The sequence below is a fragment of the Harpegnathos saltator genome, unplaced genomic scaffold (assembly GCF_003227715.2).
Source record: "Harpegnathos saltator strain DR-91 unplaced genomic scaffold, Hsal_v8.6 scaffold285, whole genome shotgun sequence".
Classification (NCBI taxonomy): Eukaryota; Metazoa; Arthropoda; class Insecta; order Hymenoptera; family Formicidae; genus Harpegnathos; species Harpegnathos saltator.
In genome coordinates, this window is record NW_020230078.1 from 247,031 (window position 1) to 265,490 (window position 18,460).

General features: G+C 50.7%; 1 protein-coding gene across 3 annotated transcripts in view; it reads left to right on the top strand.

Moving 5' to 3' along the window:
• Nucleotides 1–18,460, top strand: part of PH4alphaEFB (prolyl 4-hydroxylase subunit alpha-1) — an 88,326-nt gene that overhangs the window by 51,618 nt on the left and 18,248 nt on the right. For all 3 annotated transcript variants that reach the window (XM_019845681.2, XM_019845683.2, XM_025299567.1), the window contains exon 3: nt 17,547–17,743. In XM_019845681.2, coding sequence (XP_019701240.1) covers nt 17,559–17,743 — 185 coding nt within the window. In that variant the 5' untranslated portion in view covers nt 17,547–17,558. The remainder of the gene's footprint in view (nt 1–17,546; nt 17,744–18,460) is intronic.

The following is an 18,460-nucleotide window of genomic DNA, read 5'->3' on the forward strand; positions in this document are numbered from 1 at the left end:
CAATATATCCACGTTAACGGACATTAAAATCCACAAACAAAGTGAAGCGCGCGCGCGAGAGAGAGAGAGAGAGAGAGAGAGAAAGCGGCGTAGGCGAGAGGGGTTAATTTTATTCCCTGACAATGACTGGCCCGAACTTTTTATCTCGGCGCGGGCTGCGCGACTATTCCCTTCGCGTGCCAAAGTTACCCGCGCGCGAGAACGGGAGACGGAGAGAAAGAGAGGAAATCCAGCGGCGCGGATGCTTCTGGTCAATGTGTTATGGTATTGCGCAACTTCATACCTTACATTGGTGAGAAAAAAAGCTGCTGGGAAACTTTGTGAATTATGGTTCGTCCGGCGAATATATAATGCAACTCGAGTCCCGACTACGCGCTGTTGCTTGTTTGGCGCGCGGTAAGTATTACGACGCTTTGTGCCGGCAAGGGCCGGCGAGAGGGAACTTGAAATAAAGTTGCGATAAAGCGAAGTTGTAGGAAATCAGTTCGACAAAGCGGGGGCTCGCGTCGCGAACGCCTCTTGATATCAATCCGACGTATTGCGCGGAAACGTAAAACGCTCGAGCGTCGCGGCAACTCTCGAAACGCGTTTGAGAAACTTAGCGAGCACTGCGAGGAACTTAGATTACGATTTCTACGGGGGATACGTCAGCCGGTGATGACGAAAGCGTGAGTGCGACGCATTTTACAGGCTCCGACCTATCGAGCCGAGGTGGTTACACGTCATGACGGAAGAAAAGATCCTTTACGCGCGCGCGCGCGCGCGCGTGAAAGCCGCCGGGATTCTGGCCGAGGAATTTCCTCGTTTCCGACGCTGTCGTACGTTCGATGAAATACGTCCGAGTAATTTCATTATTTGACAAGTATTATTTCTTACTCGCCGAGAACGGCCAGCATATCGGTCGGGGGATAACGTATCATGGTAGAGAGGGGCGCGCGCGTGTGTGACACGTCATTTATCTTTATCATTTTTCTAATTCTTTCCGGACGGCTATCGAGCTGCAGGTAGCTGCGTGTGCTATGTACCTTTAACAAGTTACCGCGCGCGATACTCGATATATAACACAATGTACAATACAACACATAAGTACGATACGATACTACATACAGACTGTTCGATAAGAAAGTGTAGGTGATATTTTTGTAGAAAATCATAAAAGTAGCGTCATCTATCTTATACCGTTTGAATCTTGAATCTAACTTCTTTTGCGCAGTCTACGTCAAAAAGTTGCATTGAGTAGTCATTAAAAGTAAATATTATTTTTAAAAACAAGTGTAAAATATTTGAAGCGTTAGGAGACGGTTTTTCTTATTAACCATTCTAAAGGAGCAAAATTAACAATCGCGACAACTGCTGGAGCAATTAAAAAGTCCTGAGGCTTTCGTAAGGAAGTGAGTAAATACGTATATTCAAAACCGCTGGAAATGGGGACGACCTGCCAGAAAGGGGGCTGTCTCATACAACGACTCCGAAGAAGAACAAAGCGATCTTGTGTTTTTTTTCAGACGAATCCCAGTCTTACCCTGCGTTAGGCTCAAGTAAAACCCCGCCGAGAAGGTCAACATATTTCGCTTAATACGAGTACACCATCAGAAGCCGCCTGCATGAAAATGATGTGGCATCACCACATTTCGGTCCACCGTGAAAAAAACCACTGCTGTCAGAAAAGCTCGAAGATGGCGTAACTATGATGGATTGGCCGGTATTCTCTCCAAACGCAAATCCCATCGAAAATGTGTGGTCATACCTTAAGATGAAACTTAAAGAAAAGCTTTGTCTTCACTTTTGAGCAACTGTGCATAAAAATAAAAACAATATAGCGTTCTTTACCAGAATACGCCGAAAATCTGGTCAAAAATATGCAACAACGGTGCCAAGCAATAATTGATAATGGAAACGACTGGATCAAATATTAGATAATTGCGCGTTACTAAAAACCTTCTATTTCCGTTTAAAAAAATCACTTGACTTTATCCCTTTGTTCTTTTCAGATTATCACCAACGCTTTCTTGTTGAACAGACTGTATACAATATAACGTATAAATACGATGAAATACAATACAGTGTACACAATATAACGTAAAAAAGTGCAATAAATTCTAAATCCCCGTCTCCGAACGGCGAGGATGGGTGGGGGAGGGGGGGGGTTGAAGTTGAGGCAGGAATCACACAAGCGTCGCCACCACCGGACGAAGGCGTCGTTGCTGCGAGACGTCCGTCCTGGCGCTCGCTATCACGCCGTTTCGCGCGTCGCAAAAAGAGAACGCCAGCTTCTTGTAGCCGAGTATCGCGGAAGTCGCGGGAAGAAAACGCGGCCTGCTTCTGCGTGGAGCGGTAGAGGGGGAGCGGAAGAAGGAGGAAGAGGAGGGTAATAAGCAGCCCCGCGCGGTCTGAGCGGAAAAACGCCGAATTCCCGCCACGTACGCGCGTCGGAATCACTGCGCGCACCGCAAGTTGCGCGCGCGCGAGTCTCCCACGATATTTTCCTCGGCTTTTCTTCCGCCCCGGGCTTTTCTCCGCCGCCGGGCTCGAGCTCGAGGGGGAGAAAAGAGGGATGCCGCTCGGTGCCGGGACCGAAAAAGCAGACGCATGCCGAGGCTTCCACGCGAATTCGTCACACGTCGCATCGTCACCGAACAGCTGCGGGCTTTTCAAGAATGCATTTGCGCCGTGTGTCAATGCCGGATAGAAGAAGAGCGGTGGGGTGAAGGGGGGAGAGGTAAGAGAGTACGGTATGTACAGTAGACTGTGGGATGGAGACGGAAACGACCAGCGGGACTCTCTGTCTGTCACGAGGCAGCAGACGTCGCGACGTCGATGGTGAGCGACGTGAATGGAGCTACGGCGCGCGCGCGCGCGGCGTGGTCTCGTAATATTCTTAAATTATAGTCGACGTCTCTCGGGCAATGCAATGTCCGTGACTTGGAGCACGCTCGATGAAATTTACGATGAAACGTATGCGCGAGAGCGTGCGAGAGCGCCGTGCGGGTCCCTCGCGTTGATCTCCTTTACGGACGCGTTCGCGAATTTTTCCTTGGAACATTCCGCGGCGAGCGCGGAACGTGCGGCTCTCGTGCTCCCCTTTGTCGATCGTCCGCCGGGTTTTCCTGTCGATCGTCGGAGACGAAAGAGCCGCGCGCTCGAAAGTGACACGAACATGAAGAAAAAAGCAGCGGGATAAAGGCAGGCGGGATAAAGGCAACGGGGGCGCGGCGCGGGCGGGAAGACGAAAGACGCATGAATAGTAGCGGAATGCGAGAGAGCGCGAGTCGGAGTTAGCGGTGCATTTGAATGCACGGGGGCAGAGGGGAGAGGGAAAAAGGCGCGGCGGGATAGCGCAGAGGGGGTAAGGAGGAAGGACATAAGCAGTCATAGCGATGAATAATACATTTCGCCGGTGGCCGGGCGATACATTATGCCAAATTCTCACTTCCCCGGCGCGCTGGCGATGGTAATGTCGCTTTAAAGACCGGCAGAAATCATGGCCGAGTTTTAAATGGCGCGCGAGAATTAAGTGGAAGAGGTGCGACGCGGCGGGGAATAAAAGATTCTCCGCGCCGCGCGCGCGGAAATCGCCGTCGCTGAGCGACGGAGGGTGGCCGCGCGGCGTGTTTGTGACTTTTGATGAGATTCGACGCGACAGCGTCGAAATATTCCTCGCTCGACGGCGACGAGGCAGTCTTTGGCGTTTGGTCGAAATAATCCGCCGCGTTATTCAACGCCCTTCGCCCGAACGACGCTTCGAGATTTCTCCCGTGGAGAGAGAAATTAGATTCCAGTTTCCGTTCCAGATTTTGGAAATCGACAGATTTAGCAGAAAGCAAATTGGTGGCAGGGTCGTTCTCGACGCGAGATTGCGAGATTGCGAGCGCGCCTTTGTATCGAGGTTTCTCGAGGCGGAAACGGTCAAAAGTCGGCGATCTCTTTTTTCGGGAGAGCGACATTGTTGGACGATATGTATATATTTATTTGTGCTCTTAGGGGGCATAAATTCGCGAAGACCATTTAACACCGATATCCACGAGACCGTTTATTCTCTCTATTCCGGTAGGAGCGCGAGACTACCACGTGTTGTACCGGACAGAATAAATAATTTAGTTGCGCGCGTCGACGATTATAATTTCATTAAACGTACGCGTAAATCGATTTTTCACGACGCGGCTAAAACATTTTCGCGCGATAAATAAAATATGGTCGCGCAAATGGAGTGTATTTGTGCTCAGTGTTAAAAAACGATTTGCATATTTTTCCGGAGTCATCCCACCGTGAATATTAGAGTGAACGCGAGACATGTTTATTAGTACGCGAAATCGTTTCGAATTTCAAAGCTTTGCTCGTTTTCTTTGATGCGAGTTCCATTAGATTGCTCGCACCTCTGGAAAACCAGAAAAATTCCGACAATCTTGCTTTCACGGGGAAAATCTGGGGATTTTAATAAGTTGCTTGAATTTTACGACTCCTCTCCTTTTTAATTCAACTCGTTATTACAGTTGGAGAGAAAGTCATTTCCGTCCCAATTTGACTTTTGAATCTCGGCGTTATACACGACGCATGCTTTAATTCGTCAAAGGAATTGCCATTAAAATTAAAATCAGGAAGTCTGGTGGAACACTTTGTATATCTCATTATTGCAGAAAGGGCTGCCAGACTCAATCTCTGGCTTTCACGTCTCTTCTTCCTCCCCTTTCATAGGAAAAAAAACAGAGAGAGGGAGAGAAACGACTCGACAAGACGGATTTGCATAACAGAGGAACGTGGACTAGAAAAACTTCAAATTTTTCTAGTCGTCCCCGTGAAATACGCCAACGACAGGACGAAAGCAGTTATCGCAACGTGATTGCTCGCGGTGTTAATCTTCTGTTTGTCCAGACCGCCTTTGAGGCAGTCCGACGGTAACATGCACGACCGACAATAATTCTCGCGCTTTTTCGCTCGCTCGTCTTGCCGCCACTCCCTTCCTCCCCTTCTTCTCCCCGATGCGTTTCCACGTCGCCGAACGCTTTTATCATCCTCCCTCGTTCGCTGTGTCGGGCGAGCGACAGATAAAGGCGCGAAAAACTTGTGGAAATAAGAGAGAAGGCGGGCGAGGTGGCTCGTAAACCGGAAACGAACGCTTCCTCACGGAGGCGATTACGGGGGAGCGTGTATACGCGGAAAGTATGCACGGCGGCGTGTTCCCCGCGAGCGCGCTCAAAGCTTTTCGTGTCAGGGCCGCTTCATATTTTCCCTCATTTCGCCTTCAATATTTTCCTTCCGCTCTCGGCTGTTTGTGCCTTTCTCATTTCTTCTGTCGTTCCCTCTCGTCGATTTTTAGTCGACTTCTTCGCTGCTCGACATTAACGCCCGGTGTGACGCTCTCGTGGAAATATTCACACGGACCGGCTCTCTCGAGGGTGCGCGACTCGCGTCGTGCAATCGCGTACAGCATGCCGTGGAATTGGCGGGAGAGAAAGAAATCGAATGAGGGAAAGAGACCAAAGAGAGAGAGAGAGAGAGAGAGAGAGACAGAGAGACAGAGAGAGAGAGAGAGAGAGAGAGAGAGAGAGAGAGAAGCAAATACAGAAACGTTCCCCTGGCAAAACTCGCGATAGATTTTTCGTCGCGGCGGTTAAAACAAGTCGCTAAATGTATTTCTCCCGCAAATCCGCGTCCCTGTATCGAGCGTGCTCGATACGTCGCGCTCTGTTCTCCGGATTAATCGGATTCTTGGCGGTCGGTCTCTACAGGGTACTCTCACGAGCTACGTTCCGTGCCAGAACTCAGAAAAGGAAAGACTATGTATGTCGAACGGTGAATGATAAGCGGCCGGGGTGCGCGCGCATGTAAGAGTGGTCCGGAAATTTAATAAGCCGCGTCTCGGAAGCATTCCAAAGTGCGTCGGAATTTCTTAGGGCTAAGAAGGCTCCGAGCGCGCACGGCTGCGCTCTGAGAAGAGATAACTTCGAGATCGCGGCGCGTTCCTGCTTAACCGAAGCCGCGGCGGCTTACGAAGTCACGATAAGAGAGTATCCAAAAATAATCTTCCACCGCGTGGAGGGTAGCTCAGCTTTCACGCGCGGCGAACTCGCGGGTAAACAACTTCCCTTGGCAACCGACGTCACTTCCTATCGATGCCCGATGCTTTCTTTCGCTCTCCGCTATTCTATTCTGCCGCACGATCTAATTTTCAACGAAATGTCTCGCATGTTTACCGCGGAGGCTTCCCATGATTTATTCTGCGCGTATTTCTTTTTCTTTTTCTCCCGCGGATACAAGATAATTTGTCGGTACCACTCCACTCGAGGTCGACCGACGAATAATACCGTGCACTCTAATTGTCATATCACTTATTTTTTAATTTATTATTTATTCACGGATACCAGAGCAATTTAACGTACAAAGCTGAGATACAATATCGATTTGCGTGACACGTCGTGAGAAAAATTCGAAACGTATGAAATTAACAATATAAATATAAAAGTACAGCAAGGGAAATTTTAAATTAATTAAATATTTGTTACTTATTCTTATCTATTTATTTTTTCTTATTATTGTCACATTTTCTACGTTAATTTTACAAACGGCGATGAGGGAGGGAGCTGTGCGCGACCGTGTCGCGTAAGACTCGCGATTGAATGAAAAGCGCTGGTCGTCGTAACAACGTGCGAAAGCTCGTTGTGTCCGATTTCTCTCGCGCTCGCACTCGGCAGAAGTTTAATACTGCAAGGATCCTCTGAATTATGCAGCCGGTGCGCGCGAGCACATCGGATTGTTTCTGACCAGAGGAGGCGCGCATAGACGTTCGCCGGAGTGACACATATCGCGACCTTCCGGTGGCGATTCCGCGCGGTGCGCTCGCGGAGATGACGATAATTATGGCGCGTGTCGCGCATCGGCGATCCCACCGCGCTACACAAATCGCGAGATTAGCATTTCCCAGGGCGCGCTTCCGATTTTCACGCCGGCGCTCGTCAACATTCAGGCCGATGACGATGACGGGTGGCCGCTGCAATTTCAGCATCGAGGACAACGCGCGTATAACGCTGCGGCGATCCGCAATGGCGCGATGTCACAGTTGCGTGACGTCTCCGAATAAGTTTTGCTGTCACAGACCGCGACGCGGTTCGTCGCGCGCGACCGCGGGAAAAGTCGCGCGCGCGCGCGCACGTCGGCCTTTTTCTCCGCTTGTAATTAATAGCAGTGAGCCGCTAATTAGAACGTCGTGTTAGACCCGCTGCCCCTTTGAGGATGTCGCCTTTGAAAGGACGTCAATACAAATAATCGCGTTGTGCGCGATATAAAAAGAAGCGCGGCAAAGACGGACGAGCGCGGGCGAGAGGGGCGAGGGGATTATGTAATAGCTTAATTAGCGCCCCGTGTTATCGTCGCCGATAATTTAACATATTCCAGCTCGTTTGAATATCAACGCGCGCGCTTTACTACGTCGCCTCAACGTCGGACGCGCCGCGGAGGAAAAAATGTCTCGCGCGTAGCGTCACGGGACGATGCGGCCGTAATAAAGCACCAGAAAACGCATAATTCCCTCACTATCAACGTCGCTGCCGGCGTTGCCGAGGCTCGGGGGTCGTGAAATATAAGCATTTCGTAAATTGAATTTACACGCACACGCGCGCGCGCGCGCGTGTGTACACACGTCTCGCTGAATGCGCTGATTGTAAAAACGCGCGAGGAGCGCGGCGACAAGAGTGGATGTTAATTAATCGTCTCGTCGGCGGGAGATGAAAGAAAGAAACGCCCGCCCTCACCTGACCGCTCGACGCTCCCGCTGTCTTTTCTTTTCTGTATATTATATATTAAAAATTTCGCATGGTTGAGTCAAGGCCGCGACGCCGGTTTATTCGTGTGATAAACGTATAATATAGAGAGAGCTTAGTATCCGCGCGAGGTGCACTACATTACGCGGCACGCATAATACGAGAGCGTGGAGACAAATGGGCGGCGGGGAAGCATAACGGTACAAAGGAAGGACATAATAAACCGTTGGGTGGAGATGGAGCGCGCACGCGTTAATAAACGACGACGACGACGACGACGACGACGGCGATGATGACGACGTAGGTGTGTAGTAGGCAAGTCTCTCTCTCTCTCTCTCTCTCGCGCGCTCGCCTGTGGAGCCCCCGTTAATTATTTATAATGCCGCTCGATGACGCGGACCCCGTCGACGACTCGAATTACTTGACTGTGTAAACGGCTAATTAAGTCCTTCCGCGATTCAGCCCGAGATCAAACGCGACAGCCCGCATCCGAGAGACAAGTCGTCGAGAGTCGTACTTCAACACGTGTTCCGCCACCGCGGCTCGCATGCCACATACACAAACGCGTCATGCGTCACGGTGGTGTACGCGCTACGTGGCCGGCCCGACGGAGGATACGTTAAATATCTCGTCAAATGTTACCCTGCTCATTAACGGGAAATTCATTTCGTTGGCCGAGCCACGCGCGCGCGGAGATAACGAAGAAGGAATGTCCAGAGGAGGAGGAGGAGGATCGTCGGTCGTCGGGGAACGAAAGCGCGCGCGCCATTGCGGGATACGACGGGTCGGCCGGAGGGCGAGCAAACGCGATGACAATGGCCGCGTCGCCGGTGGTCGGTAGTTTGAAACGTAATAATATATCTCGCTCGCGCTCGCGCGTCCTCTCGCGGAGCTCTCGCAATTTTCGCGCGATTTGCGCTTTGTTTGTTCGTTTATTTGCTTATTTATTTAAACGCGTATGAGCAGCGACTCGGCATCGCCGCCGCCGCTCACGAGTTACGAGCCGACGCGGTTTCGAGCGCAAGCGCGTATCCCGGGGAGCACAGGTGCAACCGCGGATATGCAGCTCGTGTGCTGTAATCTAAAATTCATTTTCCGAATGAATCCGGAATGAAGCCGATGCATCGAGCATTTCCGCCGCGCGGAAGTCTGTTACGCGAAATTCCGCTGGCAGTGCGTGGCTACGTAGCTAGCACGTAGCTAACGCGGAGAGGTGTACGCGCGCGCGCGCGCGCGCGCGCGATCCAGCGATCGCGTGCTGCGCTCGCCTTGCAGGATTTACGCGCCGCTTTAAATCTCACGGATTATACAACAACGGCGCGAGCCCCGGCTACATATCCTGACTAGATGAGTGCGCGGGCATCGGTGTGTTGTTTGTTTCTTCCCTTTTTTCCCTTCGTTTCCTCTTTTCTCCGTTTTATTTCCGTGGCGTGGCAGCGCGCGCGTTTGCTAATCAATTTATTTGCCTTGCGATATTTCGGATCACGCGCAATTTTACGCGACCGATGAGGGTAATGTATTTTTAAGCAGCGTACTCTCCCCCGTCCCTCCCCCTCCTCCCGCAGGATTTACACGCTGACGCTAACGTGTCGCTTATTACGCAACAGAGCGGTTTTCGTAATGTGCTTTGAATAAACGCGCGCGCAAGCCCGAGCGCGATTATTATCTCTTCAATATTGCATCTCGGTGCGATTCGCGTGTAATGCGCGCTTAATGCGCGCCCGATGTTTCATTTACCGCCGTTTATATAATCGGCGGCGGTGGAGAGGAAACATCGAGGGAGAGAGACAACTTATTTCGAAATCTCCCGTTCCGCGCGACCAGCTTCTTTTATGTGATTTAATCGAAAAGAGCAGAGCAACGGAGAGAAAGAAAGAGAGAGGGAGGGGGAGAGAGAGAGAGAGAGAGAGGGAGAGAGAGAGAGAGCGCGCGACAAACAACGTCTGCGCAAAAACAAGGAGAATAACACGCACCCAGTGTACATCCCCTTTAATTTAAAGAGTGGACGTAAGAGCGGTAACAGAGCCGGCGAAATAATGGCGAGCAACAAAATGTCGCAAAAACAGATCAAATCAATTACCTTTCTGGAAGCACGTTAAAGCGTGCCTTTGCGCAGTTAGCTCAGTCGCGCGCTAGCGCACGTCCTCTTTAATTTAAGAAACAGTAAGAAAGAGAGAGAGAGAGAGAGAAAGAGAGAGAAACAACAATAGCGTGACAAAAAGAAAGTCGACGTGAGAAAGATTGCGTGAAACAGCGACGAGCGATCGCTTCTACATCTCTTCCTCCGGGGAGTCGAGCGCTCCGCTCTCGTTGGTCCTGATGAGAGAGAGAGAGAGAGGGGAGAGGGAGAAGGAGAGAGAGAGAGAGAGAGAGAGAGCAAGAGCAGCGACGTGATCACGCGCGAACGAGATAATTGACATCTCCTCGTCGATGCAGAATCGCCGGTAACGAACATCGTTATGCAATCTTATAAAACGTTGAGAGCCATACGGCGGACGGACGGACGGACGGACGGACGGACGGACGGATGGATGGACGGACAGACGGACGGACGGGGCTTTAATGAGACAGAGTAAATCGAGTTGTAAACTCCAGTTGTCGACGAGTTTGCGCGCGCGAACTTCGACAAGTGTCACCGCTTGCGCGAGCAAGTTGCAGAAATTAAATAGGATCAAAATTAGAGTCCCGCCCCTTTACTCTCGCGTCGTAGCGATCAGCATTGAGCGCGCGCGCGCGGCGCAGGGGGGCAATTTCAGTTCCCATTTGAAACCGTGGCGCGAGCGCGCGCGCGCGCTGTCTCGCCGGCGGAAAAGAGACAATTTCGAAGTATCCGAGCGGGAGCTTGTCGCTCTCGCTCGAGAAACCGAGGGCGAGGCTCATGAAATAATCACTGACGCCTCCCGCGTATTTTCCGCGGCAGACGACCGTAATTACAAGTCCGGGACGGAGGAGAGGCATTTTCGTGCGTTTCTGCAAAACAACTCGCGCTACTTTCGCCTTACACGGCTCTCGTCGGCGTCTCCTCGGTCGTTGCGCATTGCGTTCCGCCGGCGGAACTTGCCGTTATCGCGTGTATGTTAACGTTAAAAATGAGAGTCCTGCGAGGGTGCAAGAAAAGTAGAAAGGGAGAAAGAGCAGGAGAGAAAGCGACAGATAGAAAAAAGCGTATGGTGTGTGTGTGTGTGTGTGTGGGAGACTCCCACGTGCGTCGTAGAAATGCGAGACACGCGAGAGAAACGACACGCGTTCGGGCCAGTGGACGATAAAAATCCGAGAGCGAGAACCCCGCCGCGAAATAAAATGGAGAATGTTGCTAGGCGGTTCGATAAGCCCATCCCTGGACGTTTCGCGTTTCGCCGCGGGTCGGGCGAGCTCCGCGGATGTCGATAGGGCCGGGAGGAAGAAAGAGGACCAGCTTGGAAACTGATCTGCACGTTTCACCGACCGTATGGTCGCGCGCACACACACACACACACACACACACACACCTCCCGGCTCTCCCATCGGAGCAACCATCGCTGAAAGCTCACGAGACGGAGACGAAGGAACTTGCACACAGGACGCGAAACCGCACTCCGTCTCGATTGTCTCGCGTTTCCCGACCCGCTCTTTCCCGCTCGTTCCCGCTAATTTCAACGGTGCCGCGAAAAATAAAAAATCTTTTCCCTTCTTCGGTAATGAAACTCAGCCGCTATACGAATATGTCGAGTGCTATAAACATGGACGCTGTATTACCGTGCTAACGTAAGTTACGTGATTACTTGCTCGTGATTTTACGTCGAATTTCGCGGGACGCTCTCTCGCGATTCTCCTCCCTCGATCTCCCGGCTCGATTTTGTGATCCCCGTTTGATCCCGCTCGTTCACCTCGTCTTCCCGCACGCGCGATTATTTCGCGGTCGCTTCGCCTCTCTCGTTAATTTATCTGAATAACACGTCTCGATTGCCTCGTCCATACGGGACGAGCCACACGCGGGTTCCCTTTTTCCGTATTAAGGTTCACGCGAACGTAAACGCTGGCGGACGTTAAACGAGCGAACTTCGTGCCGCTCGCGGTGGCGATAGATAGAAAAAATTCTGCGCGGAAATATCTGGCAGCGCAGGTCCGGGCCGGGCCGGTTACAATGGAAAACGGGAGATGGCCGCGAATAATTCATCGTCCTCCTTCCCCTCCCCTCCCGCCGAGCTCGTGGCTCGTGTAAACACGCAGTTTACATTCGCACGACCGCCGGCGCGCGCGTTCCGGGCGCGCGGAAAAGGAATGATATGTCGGATGATTGCGGTCATGCAATTTTCACAGGTGCGCATCCCGTTGCGGTGCGCGTCGACGTTGAGCGTCGGCGGACGCGAAGCGCCCGGGCTATGAATACCCGCGCGTTGCGTGTTGGCGCTTGCAAAATAACTTTTCGATCGCACGCGTGATTATAATCGCTACTCCTCGCGGAAAAGGAAAGAAAAAAGGCGCGATCGTTGCAACGGACGAGCGGGATGAGCGAGGAGCTTGCGAACGGTAGGATCAATAGCGACGCATTCGCGCGTGCGTTTTCGGATAAAGCGAGAGCTGTTTTACGTAACATTGGGAAATTGGCGAATCGTCGGGAGAAGTAGCTCTCTCGGTGCGTCCATAGCAAGTTCCCGCGGAAACCGTTCGACGTCTGATACAACATCCGCCGCTACTTATCGAGAAAATCAACCTCTCCTAGGCCGAACTTGGTAACGAAATACTCTCGAATATGCTAGGGTAGCATACACACACACACACACACACACACACACACAATATCGCTTTCCAAGAAGTTTAAGTTTAATTACCGGGAGATATGCGCCTCGTGCCAAGTTTGCCTCTCTCATCTCACGAGCGCGCGGCACTTGTAAGTGACCGCGCGACGTATTGAGGTGCTACGGCTTCGAGTTATGAAATTTCACAGGATACATTAGCTCGGTTTTCAAGAAGTGGCTTGCCGGGGAACGCCGACGGGGCGCGAATATCTTAATATTGATGAAAGTACGCGCGCGCACGAGCCCGACAGAAGGGTAGATTGAGGCGTTGACTGAAGGTACAAGGCACATTTGCACGAAAACTCTACCTCGTGCAAAAGTCTCGCTTTGGCTTTATTTTGCTGGCGCGAACCCACCGTCGCGTTAACCCCAAGACTCGATTAACGCTCGATGGAGTCACAGTTTCGCGCCGGCGAGTTTCTTGTCGGGTAAAATAAAGCGATATTCAATTTAGATACTTTTCGCGGACGCGACAAAAGGCACGATCCTAGAATACATCGATAGCCACTCCGTGAAATTCCTTGCAAGTTAATACTGTCGAAATAGAATAAGAGAATCGAGTAGTCGTCTGTACCGCAAGTGTTTTTTTTTTCTTTTTCGTCTTTTTTTTTTACGCATTGTCCAATCCGGTTGCGAGAAATAGACTCGATGAGGCGTAGAATCGATGAACTTGGTCGGCGAGAATTTCTCGTCGAAATTCCGGGGAAGTGAGAATCTTGACGGGATCGGAATAATAAGAGCCCTTCGGTATTAAATTAATTTAACTTGGGACAAAATGGTGGATATAGCGGGAGCGGGAGAAATTAACGTAGGCAACGTAACTTTGTTCCCGGCTCGTACATAATTTATTTCACGGCTGATATCTCGGCGATAGAGCAATTCAAACCGCCGCGCGTACACCTGCTCGTTTTGCACGTAACCGCACTCGCGGCAATAAAATATTTTCGCGCGTGATTTAAGCGATTTCCTCTTCTTTCGCACCGAGAGACCCACCCTTCGGGCGGCGCATCGCCGGGGATTTACTCCTCGTAAATGCTCGCTATACGAACTAGACGGGCGGGATTTCAAAGGGTTAATAATCGACTGCAGAATCGTAGTGGATAAGCATCGATTGAAGACGTCGCTTGATCGCCCTCGTTAATGACGATCGGAAAGTTGCGCGCGCGCGCGCGCGCGCGCCATAACGCCGATCGATACTAACGAGAAGTAATTTCCATCGAAATAATCCGAGGGGAGAGAAAGCACCATTGGGGCGCGCGAGGACGGAAAAAAAAAACGAGGCGAAGAATGGATCGGACAGAGGCGCGAGCGAGGCGCGACCCTTCGGAAAGGAGGAGCGGTTGGAAGTCGCAAGGTCGCGCCCCGGCTATATAACGAGTTCGAACGAGCGGAATCGGCTGACACTGGACTGGATAGACAAAGGAAGACGGAGAAAAATAAAGGGACAGTAGGAGCGAGACGACGCGATCATCCGTCCGGAATTAAATTGGCCGCGGGCGAAATGCTCGCGAGCCCGTGAAATTACCATTTTGAAGCCGCAACGCTCTCTCAAAGCCGCTTTTTTGCGCGAGCTGATCTCGGTCTTCTTATTAGCGGCGTTTCACGCTCGCTTTCCCGAAACCTGCCGGCATCTCATTCGCCGGCAGATGATACACGCCGTAAGTGTCAATCGGACGCGCGATCTTAGAGATCCATTCTGACCGGAAAGGTTCATCCTAAAAATTAGCCGCCTCGGAAGGCTGCTTGCTGTCACATTCGATGAGCTTTCCTCCTCCTCCTCCTCCTCCTCCTTTACCTCAACCCCTCTTATTCGCTCGCGGGCACTCATCGCTGAATGTCGAAACGGGCAGATCGCGTTGCCGGGTGAAAAATATGCGCTAACGCTTGCGCACAACTGGACAAATGCCGATCGAAGAAAACGGGCGAATGGTCTCGCGTGTGCAACGTGGCGTGCGTGAGGATACTTGAGTTAGCTGATGATTAATTAGCAATTAACGAGGATCCTCACGTTTGAGGATACACGATTAGGCAGGATGTAGAAAGAGGTAGTTTTTATCCGGATGCATCCGGAGCGCTGTGAAAATTTGGACAGGTTCCGCTCTAATCTCGGCGAATGGCCAGCATTAATTAAGCGCTTTCCCGAAAGGGTAAAGCTTTCTCTCGTAGGACGAGTTACCGCGAGGTCGGGCTTAAGTTCTAAAAGGATTCGCAGTGAAATGAAACAGAAAGGCAAGCAAAAAGAAGGAAAAGAAAAATGTTACCGAGAGCGAAGGTGGAAAAAAGGCGACACCGGTTGTGTCGTATAGCTCGTTGCTTATGCGCGTTTCTCGCTTGGTAGAGCGCGACGAGGTAATGCGTGTAAACGTCTTCGAGAAAGCTCGTAATGCTATAAACCTGCAGCCGCTCAGTCCGATGCACAACGGAAAAGTTCGACCTGATTAGTTAATTCCGGTGACGACTCGCACAGAAAGATCCGCCGCAATCTTTTACGGCGGATATAAGCGGCCGGTGTAATACGCTGTAATAAAGCGATTTACTCTCACCGTGCAATTTATCTCCGGCATATTATAAAAGATGTTAGATTAGCGGGGGTGGTTTTACATAGGAGTGAATGAGGACCATAATATCTGGGAAAAGTGGAGCTTGCGAGAGCTTCTTCGGCGCTCTCGTGATCATCGTTACTGGAGCACGAGTATATTATATATATATATATATATATATATTCGCGGCTGAACACTTTTCTCAATGCGAAGCTCGATCTTTCAGTTTGACTTGCTAATTCTTAGAGATCACAATATTACACACTCTTTATAATGTTTCGCGCGATTCTGGATTTTTTGGCGAGAAAGGATGGAGAGGTCAGGTAAGGGGCCGCGGAATGAAGGTCGAGTTTGTTTGAAGTGTACTTTAATCTGCCACCGCAAAGAGGGAGCCTGACAAAAAACGCAAAGTGAAACGCGAAGAATAGGGAAAGAGGACGGAGCGCGCGTAACACCGGATGTAACACGGGGATGTTAATAGAGCGCGAAAAAGGAAAAGGAAGGATCGCGACGTAAATCCGCGAAGAAAGAGTACGTCTGCAGCGGGGTAGAAGAGTCTTTGAGTCACCTGGTATGTAACAACGCGTGCCTTTTATCGCGTATACACGTGACCACGTAGCTGCGTTGAATTTACCTCAAAGGTGGCTTCAAGCTCGATTACCGGGACGGAGAAATGAGAAAGGGGCTAAAGGAAGGGCCAGCCAATTTACGGTACGCGTAATTAGGGGCGTTGCAGCGTTGGAAAGGAGGAGGAGGAGGAGGAGGAGGAGGAGTGGATGAAAAAACCCTCGAGGCGGAAAAAATAGCGAGGATTGCTGTCACTTTGCCACCACATTCCTCTCAGCTGTTTGCAGAAAGAATTATTATGCATCGCGAAGGTTGTATATTTTCTCGTCTGCTTAACACGGCGCGCGCGGCACTACCTTCGCAGCCGGAGGGACGTTTTAAAGGATTTTTTCTTCCATTTAGCTTCTACTTAGACATAATTTCCGCCGGTAGCCGAAATCTCTGGAGCTCTTCCATCGAAGTCGCTGAATCAGTTCTCGATTTATGAGCCTCATTAAGAGTCGGAAATTGTTCGCGGTCCTTGCGCGTTGCGTATCGTAGCGAAGCAACAACTTCAACAAACTCGACAACTCAACGATCCACATCCATACAGCACCTTGAGGGGCGAGGGAATATCTGAAATGATTTAAACTCGACGACTGAATGTATCCGGAGAAATCTCCGTTCGAGTTCAGAGTTAGGAAAAGAGGTTATTAGCGTGGGTAATCTTTCCACGCTTGAATCCTTTTAGCTTGACGCAACGCGATCCCGCACATTAATTCGAGATTATAAAATATCAAGCGGACATTGATCGCGCGCGATCTCGTTTATCATTCCCTTTGATAGGATAAAGCACTATTTCTCAATTGCTCCGGCAGATATATACTCTCTTCCGTGCAGCGCTTACGAACGTTTTGAAAACGGGTCGGGGCTGCCGCAACCCTTAAGCGCGTAATCTCCTCGCGCTATGGACCGAGCGCTGAATATCGCAACATCGAGTTATTCGAGTATTGACACGCCTCGCTCTCAATACTCTCGCCACGAGAACGGCTCTCGAGCGCGGCCACAAAGTGGGACAAGAGGCAAAAGCTAGTGTGGCACTGGAGGAGGAGGAGGAGGGTTGGTTAGTCGCTACCGTGTGGCTCGAAAAGGGGAACGTTGTGGAAAAGTTTACCAGCGTGCCGCTGGTAGTGCGACGGAATAAATCGCCGATCCGACAGGTGTAAGTTGTACGATCAGCGCGAACTTTAATCCTCCGCCAGCTCGCAACTTTTCGCAACACAGCGCCATGCACATGCGCATAAATCCACACCGGCACACATACGCACGCACATGGCGCTGATGCATTATCATCCACGTCCGCGACTTTTCACCAGGGAACAACGCTCCCGCATCTCCTCGGAAAATTTCGGCACCGCAACTCAAAGTGTACGGCTTCTCGGAGTCTCTCGCTCGTATCTCGCTCTTTTGTCGGGCAAAACGAGATCTCGCGCGGGGGTGGGGGAGATCCCGTCAATGTGCGTTTGCGTGGCGGAACTCTCACTGGTAGTTGAGATGAAATTTCAACGAGAGACGATACATGGCACACACGTATATATGCGCGCAACATGGGCTTCAAGTCATTTGAATAATGTATGAATAATGACTTGAGGATAATTTCTTCGCAATTCTCAAGTGCACGAAGTAGCGAGGAGGCACGGAGAAGCCGTGCCGTATAAATCCGGCGTAATCGACTGCGTGTGTCGAAGATCCATTTAGCGGTGGAAGCTCAAACGCTCCAATGTTTATCCCCCTTGAATAAAGCACGAGATTGACGAGTTAGGCCCGCACGATCGACTCGATGATACTTTTATAACGACGCGAAATAAGTGCGACGTCAGTGAGTGCGCGCGGATATTTCTAAAGACGCGACTTCTGTCTGATTGCAGCATCGGTCGGAGATGAGGAAGACGACCCTGTTAACCGTCGTAACGGTTTTGCTGTCGGCGACGGTACGCGACGCCGCGGCAGAACTTTACACCGCCTTGGCGGATATGGAGGAGCTGCTAGAGACGGAAGCCGTGCTGATTGACACACTAAACGGTTACATCACAGCGCAGGAGCAACGATTGGCGACACTGAGAAGGTAGGTGTATCGACAAGACTCGTTACCGCGGTGCAACTGGGTCAGGACGCTTTCCGGATGAGTTGTCCTCGCTCTTGGACGACGGACGATGGCATCGACGACAGGTTGTCGATTTTTCGTGAGCGACGCTTTCCCGTCTTCTTCCGTTAATCAAAATACTGCGAGTTCTGTGAGGAAAAAAGCGAGAGAGACAGACAGAGAGAGAGAGAGAGAGAGAGAGAGAGAGAGAGAGAGAGAGAGAGAGAGAGAGAGATCTGCCGACGCTGCTTTCGGCTTGGTTTTCGTCAACTTTTCCTCGATTTCTCCTCGATTTGTTATTCAACGCAGAACTGCGCAGTATATTTTTCAGGGCTCTTAGCTTTTCGATATATTTCTGTCTTACGTAACCTGCACGAAAAGTCGTTTCCCGTTTTCACCGCGGATATGGGAGATTGCAACCCTTTGTGCGGGTTGCTATTGATACATGAACGCTGCCCTGCGCTATGCGTTTGTCAATTTTTTTCTGTTTTTTGTTTTTCGTTTTTAGTGTTTCACCAGGTTCGTATTCGTTCGGTGTACCGATATTTGATCAGCTGCATGTAACGAATCATTTTACAAAAGTAATTTTTAATCGTACCGTTGGGTCCCGTTGGATGCACATTTTTTTTTTTATTGACGCGTAGCTGCAAATAATCGAATTTGAAGCTTTTACGATCACCGGATATCACTTCGGTGACT